Source organism: Bufo bufo, chromosome 4 (assembly GCF_905171765.1).
Source record: "Bufo bufo chromosome 4, aBufBuf1.1, whole genome shotgun sequence".
NCBI lineage: Eukaryota > Metazoa > Chordata > Amphibia > Anura > Bufonidae > Bufo > Bufo bufo.
Genome location: NC_053392.1, coordinates 554,573,435 through 554,593,579, shown reverse-complemented (window position 1 = coordinate 554,593,579; position 20,145 = coordinate 554,573,435). Strand labels below are relative to the sequence as shown.

At 43.1% G+C, this 20,145-nt stretch overlaps 1 protein-coding gene and 1 long non-coding RNA gene across 3 annotated transcripts in view; both read right to left on the bottom strand.

Annotated features, from left to right (window-relative positions):
• LOC120999260 (WD repeat containing planar cell polarity effector) overlaps nucleotides 1-20,145 on the bottom strand; it is a 470,467-nt gene that overhangs the window by 374,493 nt on the left and 75,829 nt on the right. For both annotated transcript variants that reach the window (XM_040430129.1, XM_040430130.1), the window contains 2 exons: nucleotides 8,156-8,226; nucleotides 7,836-7,895 (listed from right to left, as the gene is read on the bottom strand). In XM_040430129.1, the coding sequence (XP_040286063.1) occupies nucleotides 7,836-7,895; nucleotides 8,156-8,226 (131 nt within the window). The remainder of the gene's footprint in view (nucleotides 1-7,835; nucleotides 7,896-8,155; nucleotides 8,227-20,145) is intronic.
• On the bottom strand, nucleotides 8,980-19,213 carry LOC120999262. Its single transcript, XR_005778518.1, has 3 exons — nucleotides 19,203-19,213; nucleotides 10,263-10,271; nucleotides 8,980-9,121 (listed from the first exon to the last, which is right to left on the bottom strand). It is a non-coding gene; the product is annotated as an uncharacterized LOC120999262 (long non-coding RNA).

Below are 20,145 nucleotides of genomic sequence, written 5' to 3'. Positions count from 1 at the left end.
AAGTTTATATCTTGCTACAAGCCCTTTAATAAATATTACAGTATGTAGGGGTCCCAGCTCTAAATCCCCACAGATGTTACAGCTGGACCTGTAGATCATGTACACTCAGAGGTCACTGAAGCTGGCGTCTCAGCTGGTCCTAGAAATGCTCGATTGGAGATAAATCTGGTGACCGGCAGCCAAGCAAGTGTTGTAATCTGGTGGAGACATTCCTGGGAATCCATTGCTGTGTGTGGGTGAGCGATACCCTGTTGAAAAATGCCAGTTAGAAGCCCTTCCATGAGAAGAACACATGTGGCCATAGGACGTCCTGCACATATCACTGAGCTGTTAGTGTCCCTCGTTTCACTACTAGGGATGACCGACTGTCATATGTGATGGCTCCCCAGATCATCAAACCAGTAGCTGGAGCAGTGTGTCGCTCCACAGCAAAGGCCGGATTGAAGCGTTCACCACCAGGCCTCCATACTCAGACCTGACTATCATCGAACCCCGAACGGAACCTGGATTCTTCCCTAAAGATGATACGGTTCCAGTCTGTAGCAGTCCAGGCTTCTCGTTCATGACACCACTAAAAGTCAATGCAACAATGGCTAGCTATCAATGGCAGGTCACATAATGGGGGCTGTGACACCAAATTTCTTCCTGCTAAACGAATGGAATTGGTCCAGACCAACTATCATGGTGCTCTTAGTCCAATTATTCTAAAAATCGGTCAGCTAGGCAGATCGTTTTTGAATGCGCCATAGAGGCATACCTAACGTCTACAATCTCTCACCGACAGGTACACTAATCAAAAGTAGCCTCTGAGAGCCTTTTTATAGGGCAGTCGGGGTAAACACTTTTACGTCCTCCTGTGGTAGGACCCAGTGACTAATCAGACCACAACTGCAGTCAGTTATACATCTGCCTGAGACATAACTGCAGCAATTTGACATTTCCATCTGGATGGGTTACTTTTTTATTTTCCGTCAAGGAGGGTGTAATCCCAACTTATTTGTCTGTTGTGGTTGTGAGGGCCAAACTGTAGTGAAATGAATATAGTTTTACACTGACTAGTAATGTGATCTATGTGGAACTGTGGTAATACCAACTGTAAGTATTGGAGCCTAAATGTCAATGGACAGACTGCAGAGTGCTGCAATTAGCAATACTAATACAATAGGCGACATTCAGTGAGAAGCCAATTAGAGGAGCAGAAGAATTCCAGTCTGCTTCCTACGGGCTTAAACAAAGAGTGTACCCACATAGGCAAACAGCGACACAATCCCTGGGTAAATAAGCCGTCTATTTCACTACCAATTTTTTTTTTATCAGATATTATTAAGAATAAGTAAACATCAGTAGATGCAGAGAATGGCGTGTGAAAACAGAGCATCGGATTAGTACAGGACTACTGCAATCCCCAAATCTAGGAAGTTCCTCTTCTGTTACCAAAGCTTCACTACCGATGACAAGGCGACGTGGCTGCTCAGTCAAGACCATTTCATGCACATTCTGGATCATTCCTCTAATGAGGTTCTAGTCAAGCAAAAAATATTAAGGTCTGCGGCTTTTATTTTTGGTGCCCCCTGCAATCTGACCAATATGTCTTCTAAGAAAAGGAAAAAAAGACTGGTTCAGCTCTAACGCACTTTCTGGCTGCACTGGAATGTAAAAGGCCGGCTTCTCTCACCAGTCTACCGAGCAAACACTTCCCAACAACAACAGTGATATGTCTGACAAGCCGGCGAGATAAGACGCCCTTTTCCCTTTCACTTTGAGCATGTGATAGAGACTTGACTGCAGACTGCATCCCACAGAGCCATTATTACCTGCAGACCGAGGACCAGGAGCTGACAATCACCGACCACTGCAAAGTTTTTAACTTCTCAAGTGTGGAGCTGACAATGAATCAAGCGCAATGAAGTAATCACTACCTGTGGATGGCACATCTGAAAAGGAGATGCCACCTGAGGGGTCTGTTTTACTAAATACTTGTATTCATCAAACTTGTGGAGCATCTTTTCCTAAAACTTTGCGTTATCATCGTTCTTCTGTTATTCTTCCTGGAAATGTATGACTTGGGCTACTTTCACACCAGCGTTAATATTTTCCGGTATTGAGAGCCGTCATAGGATCTCAATACCGGAAAAAAACGCTTCCATTTTGTCCCCATTCATTGTCAATGGAGACGAAAACATAACTGAACAGAACGGAATGCTCCAAAATGCATTCCGTTCCGTTCTCATACCGGAGAGCAAAGCGCAGCATGCTGCAGTTTGCTTTCCGTCCTGGGATGCGGAGCAAAATGGACCAGTCAGGACCCACAATGTAAGTCAATGGGGACGGATCCATTTTCTCTGACACAATAGAAAACGGATCCGTCCTCCATTGAATTTAAATGGTGTTCATAACGGATCCATCTTGGGTATGTTAAAGATAATACAACCGGATCCATTCATAACGGATACAGATGGCTGTATTATCAGTAATGGAAGAGTTTTTGCTGAGCCCTGCCGGATCCAGCAACAACGCTAGTGTGAAAGTAGCCTTAACTGATAACCAGCCATTGACAATGCTACATGTCAATACAGACTGTTCCATTTCAATGCTAAAAGGGTCAGACTGTGAAAGAGCACACACCATTTGTAACGGTAACGCCCAGTTATATATAATCTATATGTTTCCAGGAGAAATAAAAGTGGAATAGCACAACTGAAAATTAAAAGAAAGGACTCTCCAAAATTGAGGAATAAAATTATTTACTAAAACAAACAGCTTGTGCAGTCACACGAACGTATTTTGTTTCGGTGTCCGTTCAGTTTTTTTTTGCGGATAAGATGCGGACCCATTCATTTCAATGAATCCGCAAAAAATGCGGACAGCAAACCGTGTCCTTTCCGTAGCCCCGCAAAAAAGATAGAACTTGTCTAATGTGCTGACAAGGACAGGCATTGTTACAATGGATCCACACAAAAAAAAAAAAAAAAACTGATGTCATACAGAACGTCATCTTTTTTTTTTATTATTTGCGGACCGCAAAACACATACGGTCGTGTGACTGTAGCCTTATTTACAAAAAATAACATGTAAGAAATAATATATAATAAAAATAAATAACATAAAAAATTATATAATAAATAATATATGGTAACCTATTTTGTGGAGACACAAACAGATCTACCAAACTAAAGCTATTATTTTATTTTTTATTATGGCCTTCGTTTTATATACATCAAAATGATGGATGCTACACAGTGGCATCTGTCACCCATACAGCTCCGTTATAAAAAAAATAAAATATATATATACACACACACACACTCACCTAAAGAATTATTAGGAATACCTGTTCTATTTCTCATTAATGCAATTATCTACAACCAATCACATGGCAGTTGCTTCAATGCATTTAGGGGGGTGGTCCTGGTCAAGACAATCTCCTGAACTCCAAACTGAATGTCAGAATGGGAAAGAAAGGTGATTTAAGCAATTTTGAGCGTGGCATGGTTGTTGGTGCCAGACGGGCCAGTCTGAGTATTTCACAATCTGCTCAGTTAATGGGATTTTCACGCACAACCATTTCTAGGGTTCATCCCTCAAATCTCCATCAACTGCAAGATGCTATCCTATCAATATGGGCCAACATTTCTAAAGAATGCTATCAGCACCTTGTTGAATCAATGCCACGTAGAATTAAGGTAATTCTGAAGGCAAAAGGGGGTCCAACACCGTATTAGTATGGTGTTCCTAATAATTCTTTAGGTGAGTGTATAATATATATATATATATATATATATATATATATATTATACACTCACCTAAAGAATTATTAGGAACACCATACTAATACGGTGTTGGCATTATCTGCTCATATTCAGCCAAATGCTTCAGAACTCATTGGACGGCGCTTCACAGTGCAGATGGACAATGACCCAAAGCATACTGCAAAAGCAACCAAAGAGTTTTTTAAGAGAAAGAAGTGGAATGTTATGCAATGGCCAAGTCAATCACCTGACGTGAATCCGATTGAGCATGCATTTCACTTGCTGAAGACAAAACTGAAGGGAAAATGCCCCAAGAACAAGCAGGAACTGAAACCCAGCGTCTGGTGATGTCTATGCGTCCCAGACTTCAGGCTATAATTGACTGCAAAGGATTTGCAACCAAGTATTAAAAAGTGAAAGTTTAAATTATGATTATTATTATTATTATTCTGTCCCATTACTTTTGGTCCCTTAACAAGTGGGAGGCACATATACAAACTGTTGTAATTCCTACACCGTTCACCTGATTTGGATGTAAATACCCTCAAATGAAAGCTGACAGTCTGCAGTTACAGCACATCTTGTTCGTTTCATTTCAAATCCATTGTGGTGGTGTATAGAGCCAAAAATGTTAGAATTGTGACGCTGTCCCAATATTTATGGACCTGATTGTATACACAGTATATACACGCACACACTTTGTTACTGGATATAGTTTATTGGAATAGCATAGGGCACCACACTATTCCACAATCTGACGCACACCAGCCAGGCGGAGGCCAGAAGGACAATCTTTTCGTCTCGGTTAATATAGCTGTGCATCGGGAGCTTTCCTAGTGTACAAGCTAAACGCACATTACAAATTCAATGTGAACATAGCCTAACAGGGTTTTCTCACTTATCACCTATTCATAGGATCAGTAATAAATACAAACCGGATTCCAAAAAAGTTGGGACACTAAACAAATTGTGAATAAAAACTGAATGCAATGATGTGGAGATGGCAAATGTCAATATTTTATTTGTAATAGAACGTAGATGACAGATCAAACGTTTAATCCGAGTAAATGTATCATTTTAAAGGAAAAATACGTTGATTCCAATTTTCACGGTGTCAACAAATGCCAAAAAAGTTGGGACAAGTAGCAATAAGAGGCTGGAAAAAGTATATTTGAGCTTAACGAAGAGCTGGAAGACCAATTAACACTAATTAGGTCAATTGGCAACATGATTGGGTATAAAAAGAGCTTCTCAGAGTGGCAGTGTCTCTCGGAAGCCAAGATGGGTAGAGGATCACCAATTCCCACAATGTTGCGCAGAAAGATAGTGGAGCAATATCAGAAAGGTGTTACACAGCGAAAAATTGCAAAGACTTTGCATCTATCATCATCAACTGTGCATAACATCATCCGAAGATTCAGAGAATCTGGAACAATCTCTGTGCGTAAGGGTCAAGGCCGTAAAACCATACTGGGTGCCCGTGATCTCCGGGCCCTTAAACGACACTGCACCACAAACAGGAATGCTACTGTAAAGGAAATCACAGAATGGGCTCAGGAATACTTCCAGAAACCATTGTCAGTGAACACAATCCACCGTGCCATCCGCCGTTGCCAGCTGAAACTCTACAGTGCAAAGAAGAAGCCATTTCTAAGCAAGATCCACAAGCTCAGGCGTTTTCACTGGGCCAGGGATCATTTAAAATGGAGTGTGGCAAAATGGAAGACTGTTCTGTGGTCAGACGAGTCACGATTCGAAGTTCTTTTTGGAAATCTGGGACGCCATGTCATCCGGACCAAAGAGGACAAGGACAACCCAAGTTGTTATCAACGCTCAGTTCAGAAGCCTGCATCTCTGATGGTATGGGGTTGCATGAGTGCTTGTGGCATGGGCAGCTTGCATGTCTGGAAAGGCACCATCAATGCAGAAAAATATATTCAGGTTCTAGAACAACATATGCTCCCATCCAGACGTCATCTCTTTCAGGGAAGACCCTGCATTTTTCAACAAGATAATGCCAGACCACATTCTGCATCAATCACAACATCATGGCTGCGTAGGAGAAGGATCCGGGTACTGAAATGGCCAGTCTGCAGTCCAGATCTTTCACCTATAGAGAACATTTGGCGCATCATAAAGAGGAAGGTGCAACAAAGAAGGCCCAAGACGATTGAACAGTTAGAGGCCTGTATTAGACAAGAATGGGAGAGCATTCCTATTTCTAAACTTGAGAAACTGGTCTCCTCGGTCCCCAGACGTCTGTTGAGTGTTGTAAGAAGAAGGGGAGATGCCACACAGTGGGGAAAATGGCCTTGTCCCAACTTTTTGGGGATTTGTTGACACCATGAAATTTTGATTCAACATATTTTTCCCTTAAAATGGTACATTTTCTCAGTTTAAACTTTTGTTCCGTGATTTATGTTCTATTCTGAATAAAATATTGGCACCTCCACATTATTGCATTCAGTTTTTATTCACAATTTGTATAGTGTCCCAACTTTTTTGGAATCCGGTTTGAATAAGACTGGTGAGAATCTTAACGTTGGGATTCCCATTGCTTCACTAGGAAGGCCACGGTACGGATATGGCCACAGGTAGTGTAAACCCTGAATATTTTCCCCAGTGGAACTGTGTGTATTTGGCTACTTTCAAACCCGCGTTTGGTGCGGATCCATCATGGATCTGCACAGACAGATCCGTTCAGATAATACAACCGTCTGCATCCGTTCAGAACGGATCCCTTTGTATTATCTTTAACATAGCCAAGACGGATCCGTCTTGAACACCCCTGATAGTCAATGGAGGACGGATCCGTTTTCCATTGTGCCAGATTGTGTTATAGAAAACTGATCCGTCCTTATTGACTGGACAGGACGAATCCGTTTGGCTCAGTTTCATCAGACGGACACCAAAACGCTGCAAGCAGCTTTTTGGTGTTCACCTCCAAAGCGGAGTGGAGACTGAACTGATGCATTCCAAACTGATCCGTTTTGGACCGCTGATGACAGTCCTGAATGGATCTCACAAAGGAAAAGCCAAAACGCCAGTGTGAAAGTAGCCTTAAATCCACAGAGTTTACAGTAGTAGCAAAGTGGATGAGATTAAAATAAATCTCATCCCCTCTCTGCAGAGAGCGTGTACAGTGCTGTCCACACAACCTGAAATGTAGCACAGATTTTAAATCCACATGATATAAATTTATGATGCAAATATCTGCCAAACATGTCACCCTTTGCATTGCCGAGAGTGACATCTGTGGCCAATCTGTAGCTTTTCCACAAGGTGGAGCAGATTTTGGTCAGATACTCTTTGGACTTCACCCCGCTAAATGGGAAGAGCAGTATGGAGCCTATGAGGGGAGCACACACACATTGCTTTATAAAACTTTACAGGAGGTACAAAGACTGACAAGAAGGTTGTATGGAGCGGCTGCATGCATGCTTGGCAGTTGCTTTCCTAGAGAACCTCTTTAATTCAGGTCATCAGCCAGCACTGAGCCAGGATAAGCTGGGATATGCGGTTCCTCCATCTAACATTCCAAGATATCGCCGTTGTTTCAATTAAAGGTGTTGTCTCATCATAGACAATGGGGGCATAGGACTAGGATATGCCCCCCATTGTCTTATACGTGTGGGTCCTATAAAGAGAATGAAGCCCAAAAAGTGAAGGAGGGCGCACTGCGCATGCGCAGCTGCCCTCCAATCATTTTCTATGGGGCCGGCGAAAATTGCTGAGCGCTGGCTCGGCTATTTCCGTCAAGCCCATAGAAGTGAATGGGAGCGGTGGCCGTTAATGCGCGGTGCTCTCCTATTCACTTCTATGGGGAGCCGGCTACTCCAGCCACCACCTTGCGGTGGGACCCGCATCTATAAGACAATGGGGACATATACTATCGATATGCCCCCGTTGTCTATGATGAGACAACCCCTTTAAACAAGGAAGCAAAAAAATTAAAATAAAAAAATAAGCAACTAAATATTCCTGTTTTTGTAAGCTGGTTTACATAATAAGACAAAAACTTCCCTCAGTGAATAAGGGTTCAGTTCCATTGACTGAGTAGAGGAAGGGCATGTCAAAACATTTTACCTGACAGACATATTTGTTCTTCCATTTGCTGAGCACACACTCATTGCTCTGCATCAGCTCCTGAAGGACAAGAGAAAACAGTCAGCGAGAGAGTCGGCTGTGTACACTGTTACCACTGGTTAAAGTGCTTCAGCTTTTCAAGCAGGCAGAGATTAGCATGCCACATAAACAAAGATGTGACTGTTTTAGAACAGTTCTCCAGACAAAAGCGCTGTTATCATCACTCTGATGCCCGATCCTTTATGAAAATTAAAGCTGCTGAAAGCTGGTTGAAAGGAGGATTGTTTGTTGCCATTCTTGTAACTTTCTCAAAAACGTACCTCAAGCTCCATGATATTGTCCCGTAGCTTTTCTGGGCGCTTGTTCTTCAGTACCCAAGGGAGTCCCCGTGCTTCGAAAAATAATAATAATAATTATAATTATAGACTGCTGCCACAGTGCATGGCTTGCTTGCCATTACATTGTCAGAAGGCTCCTTAACCCAAGCAGAAAGTTATATGGACCACACCTCTTAGAAATAAACGTTCAAAGTATGCAGAGTCCAAGATTTAAATTTACACGCACATATCATCAGAAAAATCACCAGAACTGGAAAGGCCAAAAATCTGGTTTTAAAAGGGGGTTTTCCATGTCAGACAATGGGGGAATATCGCTAGGATATGCCTCCATTGTCTGATAGGTGCGGGTCCCACCGCACCTACAACGAGAACAGAGCCGGGAAATGAACGGAGGGCGCACTGCACATGCGCAGCCGCCCTACATTCATTTCTATGAGGCTGTCAAATAAAGCCGAGCGCTGGCTCGGCTATTGCCGTCTGCTCCATAGAAATGAATGGGAGCATGGGCCGCGCATGCGCGGTGCACTCCCATTCGCTTCATTGGGAGCAGCGCTTGGAGGTCCTCCAGCCACAGCGCTCCCTGCTTGTCTCCCAGCGGCGGTACCCGCACCTATTAGACAATGGGGGCATATCCTAGCGATATGCCCCCATTGTCTGAGATGGGAATACCCCTTTAAGTTGGAAATTTTAAAAAAGTAACACCCTAAAAAATACAGGGATTACAAGTCCTTGAAAGGTAAGCGCACCCTCAATACCTATAGATTTTCTGAAAGCAGACAAACTGATAAATGCAACTGTTGTTAAAGGGAACCTGTCATCAACTTTATGCCGACCTCACAGAGGGCAGCATACATTAGTGACAAAAATGCTGATTCCAGCGGTGTGTCACTCATCAGCTAAAAGTAAGTAGTTGCCGAGAACCAGCATCATAATCATTGCAGCACAGGCCTTGAAAAGATTCAAATCTACTTGAGAAGAGTCCTGGTTATTGATAATCTCCTGCTAGAAGACTGTCAGCCATCAGCAGGTGGGCGGGAGAGCAGGAGTTCATGAATAACCAGGACTCTTCTCAGGTGGCCGGGACTCTTTTCCAGGCCCAGTCTGCAATGATTGTGATGTTGGTTCTCGGCAACCACTTACTTTTAACCTTTAAATGACAGACCGCTGAAATCAACTCACCTGTCTCTACTTTATTCTGCCGATAGTATAGGCAACATAAAGTTGATGACAGGTTGCCTTTAAGGACTGTTAACAGACATGTCCACCTTAGTGTAACTTTGTGACAAAGAGGAATTATTTAAAAAAAGGCATCAAAACAAACATTTGGACCTAAAAAAAAGCTATGTAAATGTAACATATTACTCCTTCAAGACAAGTCATTTTTCACCTTCCTGACAAAGCCTATTTTTGCAAATCTGACGTGTCGTTTTATGTGGTAATAAGTATGGAATGTTTTTACTTATCCAAGCGATTTGTGACCCATCCCACTTCATATAAGGCCTTGTTCACATCAGCGTTCAGCCTTTCCGTTCTCCTGCTCCGTTATAGGAGCAGGAGAACGGAAAGGACGGATTCGGCACATAACTGAGCCGAACGGAGCCTATAGACCCCATAGACTATAATGGGGTCCGTTAGGTTTCCGCTCAGAAGATGATTTTGGAGCGGAGACAAAAGTCCTGCATGCAGGACTTTTGTCTCCGCTCCAAAATCATCTTCTGAGCGGAAACCTAACGGACCCCATTATAGTCTATGGGGGTCTATGAGGTCCGTAGGCTCCGCTCGGCTCAGTTATGTGCCGAATCCGTCCTTTCCGTTCTCCTGCTCCTATAACGGAGCAGGAGAACGGAAAGGCTGAACGCTGATGTGAACATAGCCTTAGTGGTAAATTTGTGTTGCTATGTTATATCCATATTTGTTTATATTTTGTTTAATCCAATATTTACAGAAAATTCTGAAAAATTCTAAGTTTTGTAAATGTCATTGTATTTTTAGGACGTTAGAGGGTTTAGAATTTTAACAATTCTTTAACATTTTCAGGAAAATTTCGAAAAAATACTTTTAAAAAGGACCAGTTCAGTTCTGAAGTGACTTTGAGGGGCTTACCCCATTTTAGAAGCTACACCACTGAAATTATTCAGAACTGGTTTTAGAAACTTTGCTAACCCTTTAGGTGTTCCACAGAATTAAATGTTTTTGCGGCTCCACACTGCATTTGAAGAGTCCCTGAGGTACCTATACAGTGGAAACCCTCAAAAAGTGACCTCATGTTGGAAACTACACCTGTCAAGGAATTTATCTATGGGTGTACTGTTTTGATGCCACAGGCATTTCATAGAATTTAGAAACACTTGGCTATGAAAATCAAAAATGAAATGGTTTCCAATAAAATGTTACATTAGCCCCAAACTTTTCATTTTCACAAATGGTAACAGGAGAAAAAGCACCCCGCTATTGGTTATCCATTTTGAGCGTAAGAAATGGAGCAGGAGTATAAGAGTACCATGTGCATTTTGAGGCCCACCGTGGCGATTTACACCAATTGTGCTGACAACTGGTGTGAAATAAATGGAGCACATGAGAAGTGACCCCATTTTGGAAACTCTGCCTCTCAAGGTATTAGGGGGTGGAGTGAGCATTTTGACTGCACTGGTATTAATGTGCAGTGGACCGTGAAAAATGAAAATTGCTAATTTTCCAGAGATATGGCATATACAGTACAGACCAAAAGTTTGGACACACCTTCTCATTCAAAGAGTTTTCTTTATTTTCATGACTATGAAGGCATCAAAACTATGAATTAACACATGTGGAATTATATACATAACAAACAAGTGTGAAACAACTGAAAATATGTCATATTCTAGGTTCTTCAAAGTAGCCACCTTTTGCTCTGATTACTGCTTTGCACACTCTTGGCATTCTCTTGATGAGCTTCAAGAGGTAGTCCCCTGAAATGGTCTTCCAACAGTCGTGAAGGAGTTCCCAGAGATGCTAATAAAAACAACAGGTGTGGGGGGGCACACTACAGAAGGGAACACCAGGCAGTATATCAATTATACACTTTATTGTGTTAAAATGGTTAAGAGCATTCCCCTAAAATATCATAAAATATAAACCTAATACAAATCTAAGTAATGCACACAAGGTATAGCCGCAAAATAGCCGTGGAGCGGCTGGTGATGAATAGTTGTAATCTTAGGTCAATGTCCACAATCACTATGCACCAGCGAATGTCCAAATATACTGGGTAGATGGTTTTAAATAAATGACCCCCAAAGAAACATACAGTCTCAAATTTCGTCCGCGGCACTTGCTGGGTTTAACCTATAACGATAGGCTTAGTACCGCTGCCTTCCACAGTAGGATTAATGTGCTCTAAAAGAGCTCGGTCTTACCGGTCTTCACTGCTATTGATGCAGAGTTGGTCTGTAGGCCGCACACCCGCAGCGTCCCACGTGGTGTGCTTCTGCCTGAACGTAGCGTCCCACGTGACCTGGTATCCAAAGCGACCGGATGCTTCCTTGATGACGTCAGTCTTATGCGACAGCTTTCACAGCACCGCCGCGAAATTGGATTTTCTTTCTTTCTTTACCGGTTTTATTCCTTTACTTTTGGTTCTAGGTGGATCAACGCTCACTCTAACAACCGCCAGACGCGTTTCGGGGTCTCTCGCCCCTTCCTCAGTGGCCACTGAGGAAGGGGCGAGAGACCCCGAAACGCGTCTGGCGGTTGTTAGAGTGAGCGTTGATCCACCTAGAACCAAAAGTAAAGGAATAAAACCGGTAAAGAAAGAAAGAAAATCCAATTTCGCGGCGGTGCTGTGAAAGCTGTCGCATAAGACTGACGTCATCAAGGAAGCATCCGGTCGCTTTGGATACCAGGTCACGTGGGACGCTACGTTCAGGCAGAAGCACACCACGTGGGACGCTGCGGGTGTGCGGCCTACAGACCAACGCTGCATCAATAGCAGTGAAGACCGGTAAGACCGAGCTCTTTTAGAGCACATTAATCCTACTGTGGAAGGCAGCGGTACTAAGCCTATCGTTATAGGTTAAACCCAGCAAGTGCCGCGGACGAAATTTGAGACTGTATGTTTCTTTGGGGGTCATTTATTCAAAACCATCTACCCAGTATATTTGGACATTCGCTGGTGCATAGTGATTGTGGACATTGACCTAAGATTACAACTATTCATCACCAGCCGCTCCACGGCTATACCTTGTGTGCATTACTTAGATTTGTATTAGGTTTATATTTTATGATATTTTAGGGGAATGCTCTTAACCATTTTAACACAATAAAGTGTATAATTGATATACTGCCTGGTGTTCCCTTCTGTAGTGTGCCCCCCCACACCTTTTGTTTTTATTAGCATTTCCATTTGATCCTGAGGGTGGGACCAGGGGGCGTGCACCTATTCCGTTTTAGAGAGGAGGTGAGCCGCTGTACCTTGTTTCGAGTTCCCAGAGATGCTTAGCACTTGTTGGCCCTTTTGCCTTCACTCTGCGGTCCAGCTCACCCCAAACCATCTCGATTGGGCTCACGTCCGGTGACTGTGGAGGCCAGGTCATCTGGCGCAGCACCCCATCACTCTCCTTCATGGTCAAATAGCCCTTACTTTCAAAGTTTTCCCAATTTTTCAGCTGACTGACTGACCTTTATTTCTTAAAGTAATGATGGCCACTCGTTTTTCTTTACTTAGCTGCTTTTTTTCTTGCCATAATACAAATTCTAACAGTCTATTCAGTAGGACTATCAGCTGTGTATCCACCTGACTTCTCCTCAACGCAACTGATGGTCCCAACCCCATTTATAAGGCAAGAAATCCCACTTATTAAACCTGACAGGGCACACCTGTGAAGTGAAAACCATTTCAGGGGACTACCTCTTGAAGCTCATCAAGAGAATGCCAAGAGTGTGCAAAGCAGTAATCAAAGCAAAAAGTGGCTACTTTGAAGAACCTAGAATATGACATATTTTCAGTTGTTTCCCACTTGTTTGTTATGTATATAATTCCACGTGTTAATTCATAGTTTTGATGCCTTCAGTGTGAATCTACAATTTTCATAGTCATGAAAATAAAGAAAACTCTTTGAATGAGAAAGGTGTGTCCAAACTTTTGGTCTGTACTGTATGTTGTGTTCGGCTTACGCTGAGACTCACACCACACTACTTGAATTCATAGGCAGGCTCTATTGGGCACAGAAATGCTGTAAATGTGGATGTAAGCTGCTGTATGGGCACAAGGTAGGGCTCAGAAGGGGAGGAGTGCATATTTTGCTGGAATGGTTTTTGGGTGCTACATGACATTCGCAGAGCCCATGAGGTATCCGTGCAGTGGAAACCCCCAATAAGTGACTCCATTTTGGAAACTAATCCCTGCAAGTAATCAAGGGAAGAACATAAACTGTTGTTTGGGTATGTTGCAGTGTTCAGAAGGGATTGATTTACAGGCGCCATGTTGCTTTAAAACAGCCTCTGGGGTACCACTACAGCTATTTTCTGCCAACCATAAATCTTTCATTTTTCTCCCTATGGAGATGTCTCAGGGCGTATTTTTGTGGGATGAGTTGTCGTTTATCATTGGTAGTACTTTGGGGCACACAAGACTTTTTGATCACTTTTTAATTTAGTTTTTTTGGGAAGCAGGAGAAGAGGTAGCAATTCTGCTATTGCTTTTTGGGTTTTGTTATTGCAGTGTGCACCATGTGGGAAAAATAACTAACTTTATTCTGCTGGTCAGGACAATTACAGAGATACTAATTTTATATATTATATATATTTTTTTTTTTAACACATGTTTTCTGTTGCCATTTCTGAGAGTTATACAGTATAAGATAAGAGTTACATAAGATTTTTTGATCTCTTGATATTATACTTTTCGCAAGGCATGGTGACCAAAAAATGACTATTCTGGCATAGTTATATATATATATATATATATATATATAATTATTTTTTTCACCTGATTGGGTAGATCAGGCCATATTTTTACAGAGCAGAGATACCCAATATGTCTATATTTTTCTATTTTTTTACCATTTAAAATGGCTTTTTACAGTTGAAATTAATTTTTAATATACTTTAATTTTTTTGAATTTACTTTTTTATCTTATTCTCACTATGGGACTTAAACATTTGAGTGACTGATTGCTGTTTCAATGCAGTACCTTACATACTGTATTGTACTGCATTGAAACTGTCAGTTTTACACTGACAGTTGCCTATGAGACTCAGCCTGGGGACTGGGCATCTCAGGCTTCCATACATGTCAGGTCCGAAGGCATTTGTAAGCCATTAGTAATGTGTTTTCCATACAGAAGGTTGTGAGTTTGAATCCTGGGATAACCACAAAAATCCAATATATTTAGTAATCGCGAAAATATAATGGAGCAAAATAAATAATAATAAAGATATTATATTAAGATATGATATTATATAATTTGTTATAAGAGAGATAACTAAAATATGTTTATGGTAAATTTATTTTACTCCGTTACATATTTTTGTGATTACTAAAAGACTTTTGCTGTTAACCCAATATCCTGGTAAATACAGACATTTTTTAGTTAGACAAATTCCAACCAGAAGCAGCAGTGGGCTCTGTAGCACACTGGTAAGGCTTCAGTCTCCGAAACTGAAGGCTATGAGTATGAACCCCCCAACAATTTAAAAGTAGAGATTGATTATTGTGAAGCGCTTGCTATTACTCGCCGCTCCGTGGTCACCCGTAATGTTCTTTGGCTGCTTGTGTACTCCAATCATGGCAGGGTCTCCCTCTCGCCTTCAAGTACAATGTTCAGTACCGGAGAGCAGGCAGTTACATGGACACCTAGGCTGTAGTCCGCACAGTGCAGGCAGTGCGCAGGTCACCTAAGGCTCACAGCAAGGACCCGGCGCGGGAAATTGGAAACGGCATCTCAGAGCCAGTCTATCAGGCGGCCAGTGACACTAGCTCAGTGTTCCTCCTCCATTGCTGCCGTTGCCCGAGATGAAGAGCAGAAAACATGCCCTGCCGCTGTCAGAAGAGTGCGGGGTCTGGTTAGACGCGTCTCAGCTTACAAAATGCCACCAGGTGACTAGCGCGTTCATATACGACAATGTGAACGGGATGTTGCTGCTCATGGCTGGTTAGGTCTGGTTGTAATGTACCAGCTGGGCCACTAGGCTGGCATGTATGTGTAGGGAAGGAAGGTGGCACCATCCTGTGGAGGAGACCGGTGCTCAGGCTAAGTGAGAGCCATGGTGTCTGGACCTATGCGCTCTGCTTGCAAGTCACAGGCTGCTAAGCTGGTCTTCTGGAGATGGCAAGCAATATGGCGACCTGTGTGTATGACAAGTACAGCCTTGCATGTGGTACTCTTCACTCAGCATTTTCCATGTTAACTAAAATTCCCAGCTGTCCTTAGTGCCCTATTGTTTCTGGTCAGAAGTTGTAGAGGTGCCCAGTATTATGGTGTACCAGCTAGATGTCCCTACCTGAGGGCAGCAAAATCTAGTGACCCTGCACCTCAATCTGTATCCCTGTTGGCAACATTTAAGGCCAGAGAGCCACCAGTGAGCGTGTGTCCGTGACAGGTCCCGTGCTGACCTCCCCTCCTCTCACAGGATCGTACAGTATTAGGGTTCATTCACACCACCGGATTTATGGGTCCAACATTTGCGGAACAGGTGCAGACCCATTCATTTTAATGGGTCCGCGAAAGATGCTGTCCACATCCATAGTTCTGTTACACGGCTCCGACAAAAATATAGAGGATGTCCTATTCTATCACAGGGATGACAGTGTGAGTTCTGCAAAATGCAGAACAGACACGACCGGCATCCCTGTTTGTGGACCTGTTTTGGTCTTGTGAATGTACCGGTATACTGATGGCACTGGGGGATAGTGGAGCTGATGGCACTGGGGGGAACTGATGCACTTGGGCTGATCGCACAGGGGGAAACGAAGGGTGTTGGGGACTGATGGCAGGGGGTCTGATGAGTTTTTATAAAGGAAAACAGTCTATTAATTCAGGTTTTCTTATTAGAGTATTCGATTAATCGTAAAAAATTATCGATAGAATACTCGATGTCTAAAATAATCGTTTACTGCAGCCCTAACTGCAATATTCCAGTACTACAGTGCATTACTGCTTGTCAGTGATCTACTGACAAGCAACCTATTAGGCTCTGCCTTAGGGCTCATGCACACGACAGTATTTTGCGTTCAGTATGCGATACATATATTGAACCATTTATTTCAATGGTTCAGCAAAAAATACTGAAGTGTCTCCGTGTGCATTCCGTTTCAGTATTTCCATAACGTGAAAAGAAAGAACATGTCCTATTCTTGTCCGCAAATCACGGTGCTTGGCTCCATTCAAGTCAATGGGTCCGCAAAAAAAAGGAACACATACGGAAATGCATCAGTAAGGCTCCATTCACACGTCCGCAAAATTGGTCCGCATCCTTTCCGCAATTTTCATTCTCTATGGGGACGGAATGGATGCGGACAGCACACAGTGTGCTGTCTGCAGCCGCAATTGCGGAGCGCGGCCCCGATTTTGGGTCCGCAGCTCTGCAAAAAGATAGAGCATGTCCTATTCTTGTCCGCAGCTTGCAGACAAGAATAGGCATTTCTATGGGGGTGACGGGCTGGTGTGTTGCGAACCCGCAATTTGCGGGTCCGCAACACACCACGGACGTGTGAATGTAGCCTATGTCTTTCGTATCCGTTCCGTTTTTGCTGAACCATCTATTAAAAATGTTATGCCCAGCCCAATTTTCTCTATGTATTTACTACATACTGTATATGGCATATGGAAAAACGGAAACAAAAAACTGATCCGTAAAAAACGGACCGCAAAACACTGTAAAAGCCATACGGTCGTGTGCATGAGCCCTTAGTCAGGATCTAATAGGCAAATACAGATGGCAGACACAGGAGTCCTTGTTAGGATCCCAGCTGCCACTCAGCTATCTCTTGCAATCCCACACAGTTGAAAGGAGCGTCGGACATGCACGAGTGTCTAATGTGTTCTAGTGGAGGCGAGGGGTTGGACTCCTACTGAACAGACACTTAGCCTCTATCCTATGGCTGATATGCCCAAAATTTACTGTCTGCATAGTTATGTATAATACCGAGCGGAATTAAAATGTACAGTCAGTCAGTGATGGGACAGATCTCCAGGATGTTAGCACTACATCCTACAGTAGAATAAATATACAGTACATTCACATCTATTTTTCAAACTCAATAAACTTCTTATAGAATGAACTTAAATTAAAACATTTAAAGAGGTATTCCGATTGATCAGTTAAGGGTCTGACCACTGGGACCTCCAACAGTCACAGGAAAGAAGAGGCAGTTACAAAATTTGTGTTTAACCTCTGATTAATAATGTAGGCAGGGATGGAAAATGCAATGACTGACAACCTGTTTTTATTAATTCTCTACTAGTTGCCAGAGGCTGCACTACATTTTTTTTCCGTACAAGTTAGCATTTTTGAGGAGTATTTTCAGCCAAGGAAGAGTTTCATATACGATAAAATGGATGGCTCACCCCCACAGATTATGGAAATTAATCTGTTAAAATTATGCCGAACGTCTATACCAGTCTGTTGCCAACAGAAATATATACCGTATTCTTTGCTTTTTAAGACCCACCTAGGTTCTTGAGGAGTAAAATAAGAAAATAAATTTGTTTAACCAAAAGGTGTGCTTTTGGTGGGTTTTGAACTAATGGTGGTCTGTGGATGACACTATTATGGGGGGGGGATCTGTGGATGACACTGTTATGGGGGCATCTGTGAATGACACTATTATGGGGGATCTGTGGATGACACTATTATGGGGGATCTGTGGATGACACTATTATGGGGGATCTGTGGATGACACTATTATGGGGGATCTGTGGATGACACTATTATGGGGGATCTGTGGATGATACTGTTATGGGGGGATCTGTGGATGACACTATTATGGGGGATCTGTGGATGACACTGTTATGGGGGATCTGTGGATGACACTGTTATGGGGGATCTGTGGATGACACTGTTATGGGGGATCTGTGGATGACACACTGCTATGGAGGATCTGTGGATGACACATATATAGCATCTTATGCTGGTCCCCTCTGTGTCCTCTCATGTCCCTGTGTAAAATAGTGACCCCCAGGCCCGGCTCACAGCAGTCTTCACATGTAAAGTCTATTCATGTAATCCTCAACCAGTTTCTCTGCTTTGTTAAACTACCGTAACCGTCTGTAGTAGTGCTCACTATCAAAGCAGCGGGCAGGCCAGAAGCGTCACGTCACTCACTCAGTCACGCTGCTGCTCCGCCAGCTTCAGCTGGGAGGAGCATGACCGAGTGAGTGACGTTACACTGCCAGCCTGCCCGCTGCTTTGATAGTGAGCACTACTACAGACGGTTACGGTAGTTTAACAAAGCAGAGAAACTGGTTGAGGATTACATGAATAGACTTTACATGTGAAGACTGCTGTGAGCGGGGCCCGGTGAAATGGAGTACAGTGACTGCACCGAGCCCTGCTGTTGCACTTGCCGGCCTCCAGCCCCTCCTCCCACCCCGCTTGATAGAGGTCAACTGTAATTGATACATCGCAGGCCGCGCTGTGCAGCATATATCAGTGTCAGCCATGTACAAATTGCATCATTCGCTTTATAAGACGCATTTGGGAAAAAAGTGTGTCTTATAAAGCAAAAAAAAACGTTAAATACATATAGAAAAATTAAGGTATTCGTCTCAAGGCTCAATAAACCAGTAAACAAAATATACCGTACTTATTATAAAATATATATTTAACCCCTTCCCGACTGCCATACGGCTATATACGTGCTATTTGCACATACCCCGTGCAGCTAGCACGTGTATAGAGGTCATGACAGCTCTTTAATTCAAGCGCTGCAAAACGCTTGGATTAAATCTTCTGTCCCTGCTCTGCTGCTGTCACGGACAGCATACAGTCTAGTAATGCCGGCAAGGGACCAATCAGAGTGGTCACTTGCCGACGATCACTCCGATTGTACAGTCGTGGCCAAAAGTTTTGAGAATGACACAAATATTAGTTTTCACAAAGTTTGCTGCTAAACTGCTCTTAGATCTTTGTTTCAGTTGTTTCTGTGATGTAGTGAAATATAATTACACGCACTTCATACGTTTCAAAGGCTTTTATCGACAATTACATGACATTTATGCAAAGAGTCAGTATTTGCAGTGTTGGCCCTTCTTTTTCAGGACCTCTGCAATTCGACTGGGCATGCTCTCAATCAACTTCTGGGCCAATTCCTGACTGATAGCAACCCATTCTTTCATAATCACTTCTTGGAGTTTTTCAGAATTAGTGGGTTTTTGTTTGTCCACCCGCCTCTTGAGGATTGACCACAAGTTCTCAATGGGATTAAGATCTGAGGAGTTTCCAGGCCATGGACCCAAAATGTCAACGTTTTGGTCCCCGAGCCACTTAGTTATCACTTTTGCCTTATGGCACGGTGCTCCATCGTGCTGGAAAATGCATTGTTCTTCACCAAACTGTTGTTGGATTGTTGGAAGAAGTTGCTGTTGGAGGGTGTTTTGGTACCATTCTTTATTCATGGCTGTGTTTTTGAGCACAATTGTGAGTGAGCCCACTCCCTTGGATGAGAAGCAACCCCACACATGAATGGTCTCAGGATGCTTTACTGTTGGCATGACACAGGACTGATGGTAGCGCTCGCCTTTTCTTCTCCGGACAAGCCTTTTTCCAGATGCCCCAAACAATCGGAAAGAGGCTTCATCGGATAATATGACTTTGCCCCAGTCCTCAGCAGTCCGTTCACCAAACTTTCTGCAGAAGATCAATCTGTCCCTGATGTTTTTTTTTGGAGAGAAGTGGCTTCTTTGCTGCCCTTCTTGACACCAGGCCATCTTCCAAAAGTCTTCGCCTCACTGTGCGTGCAGATGCGCTCACACCTGCCTGCTGCCATTCCTGAG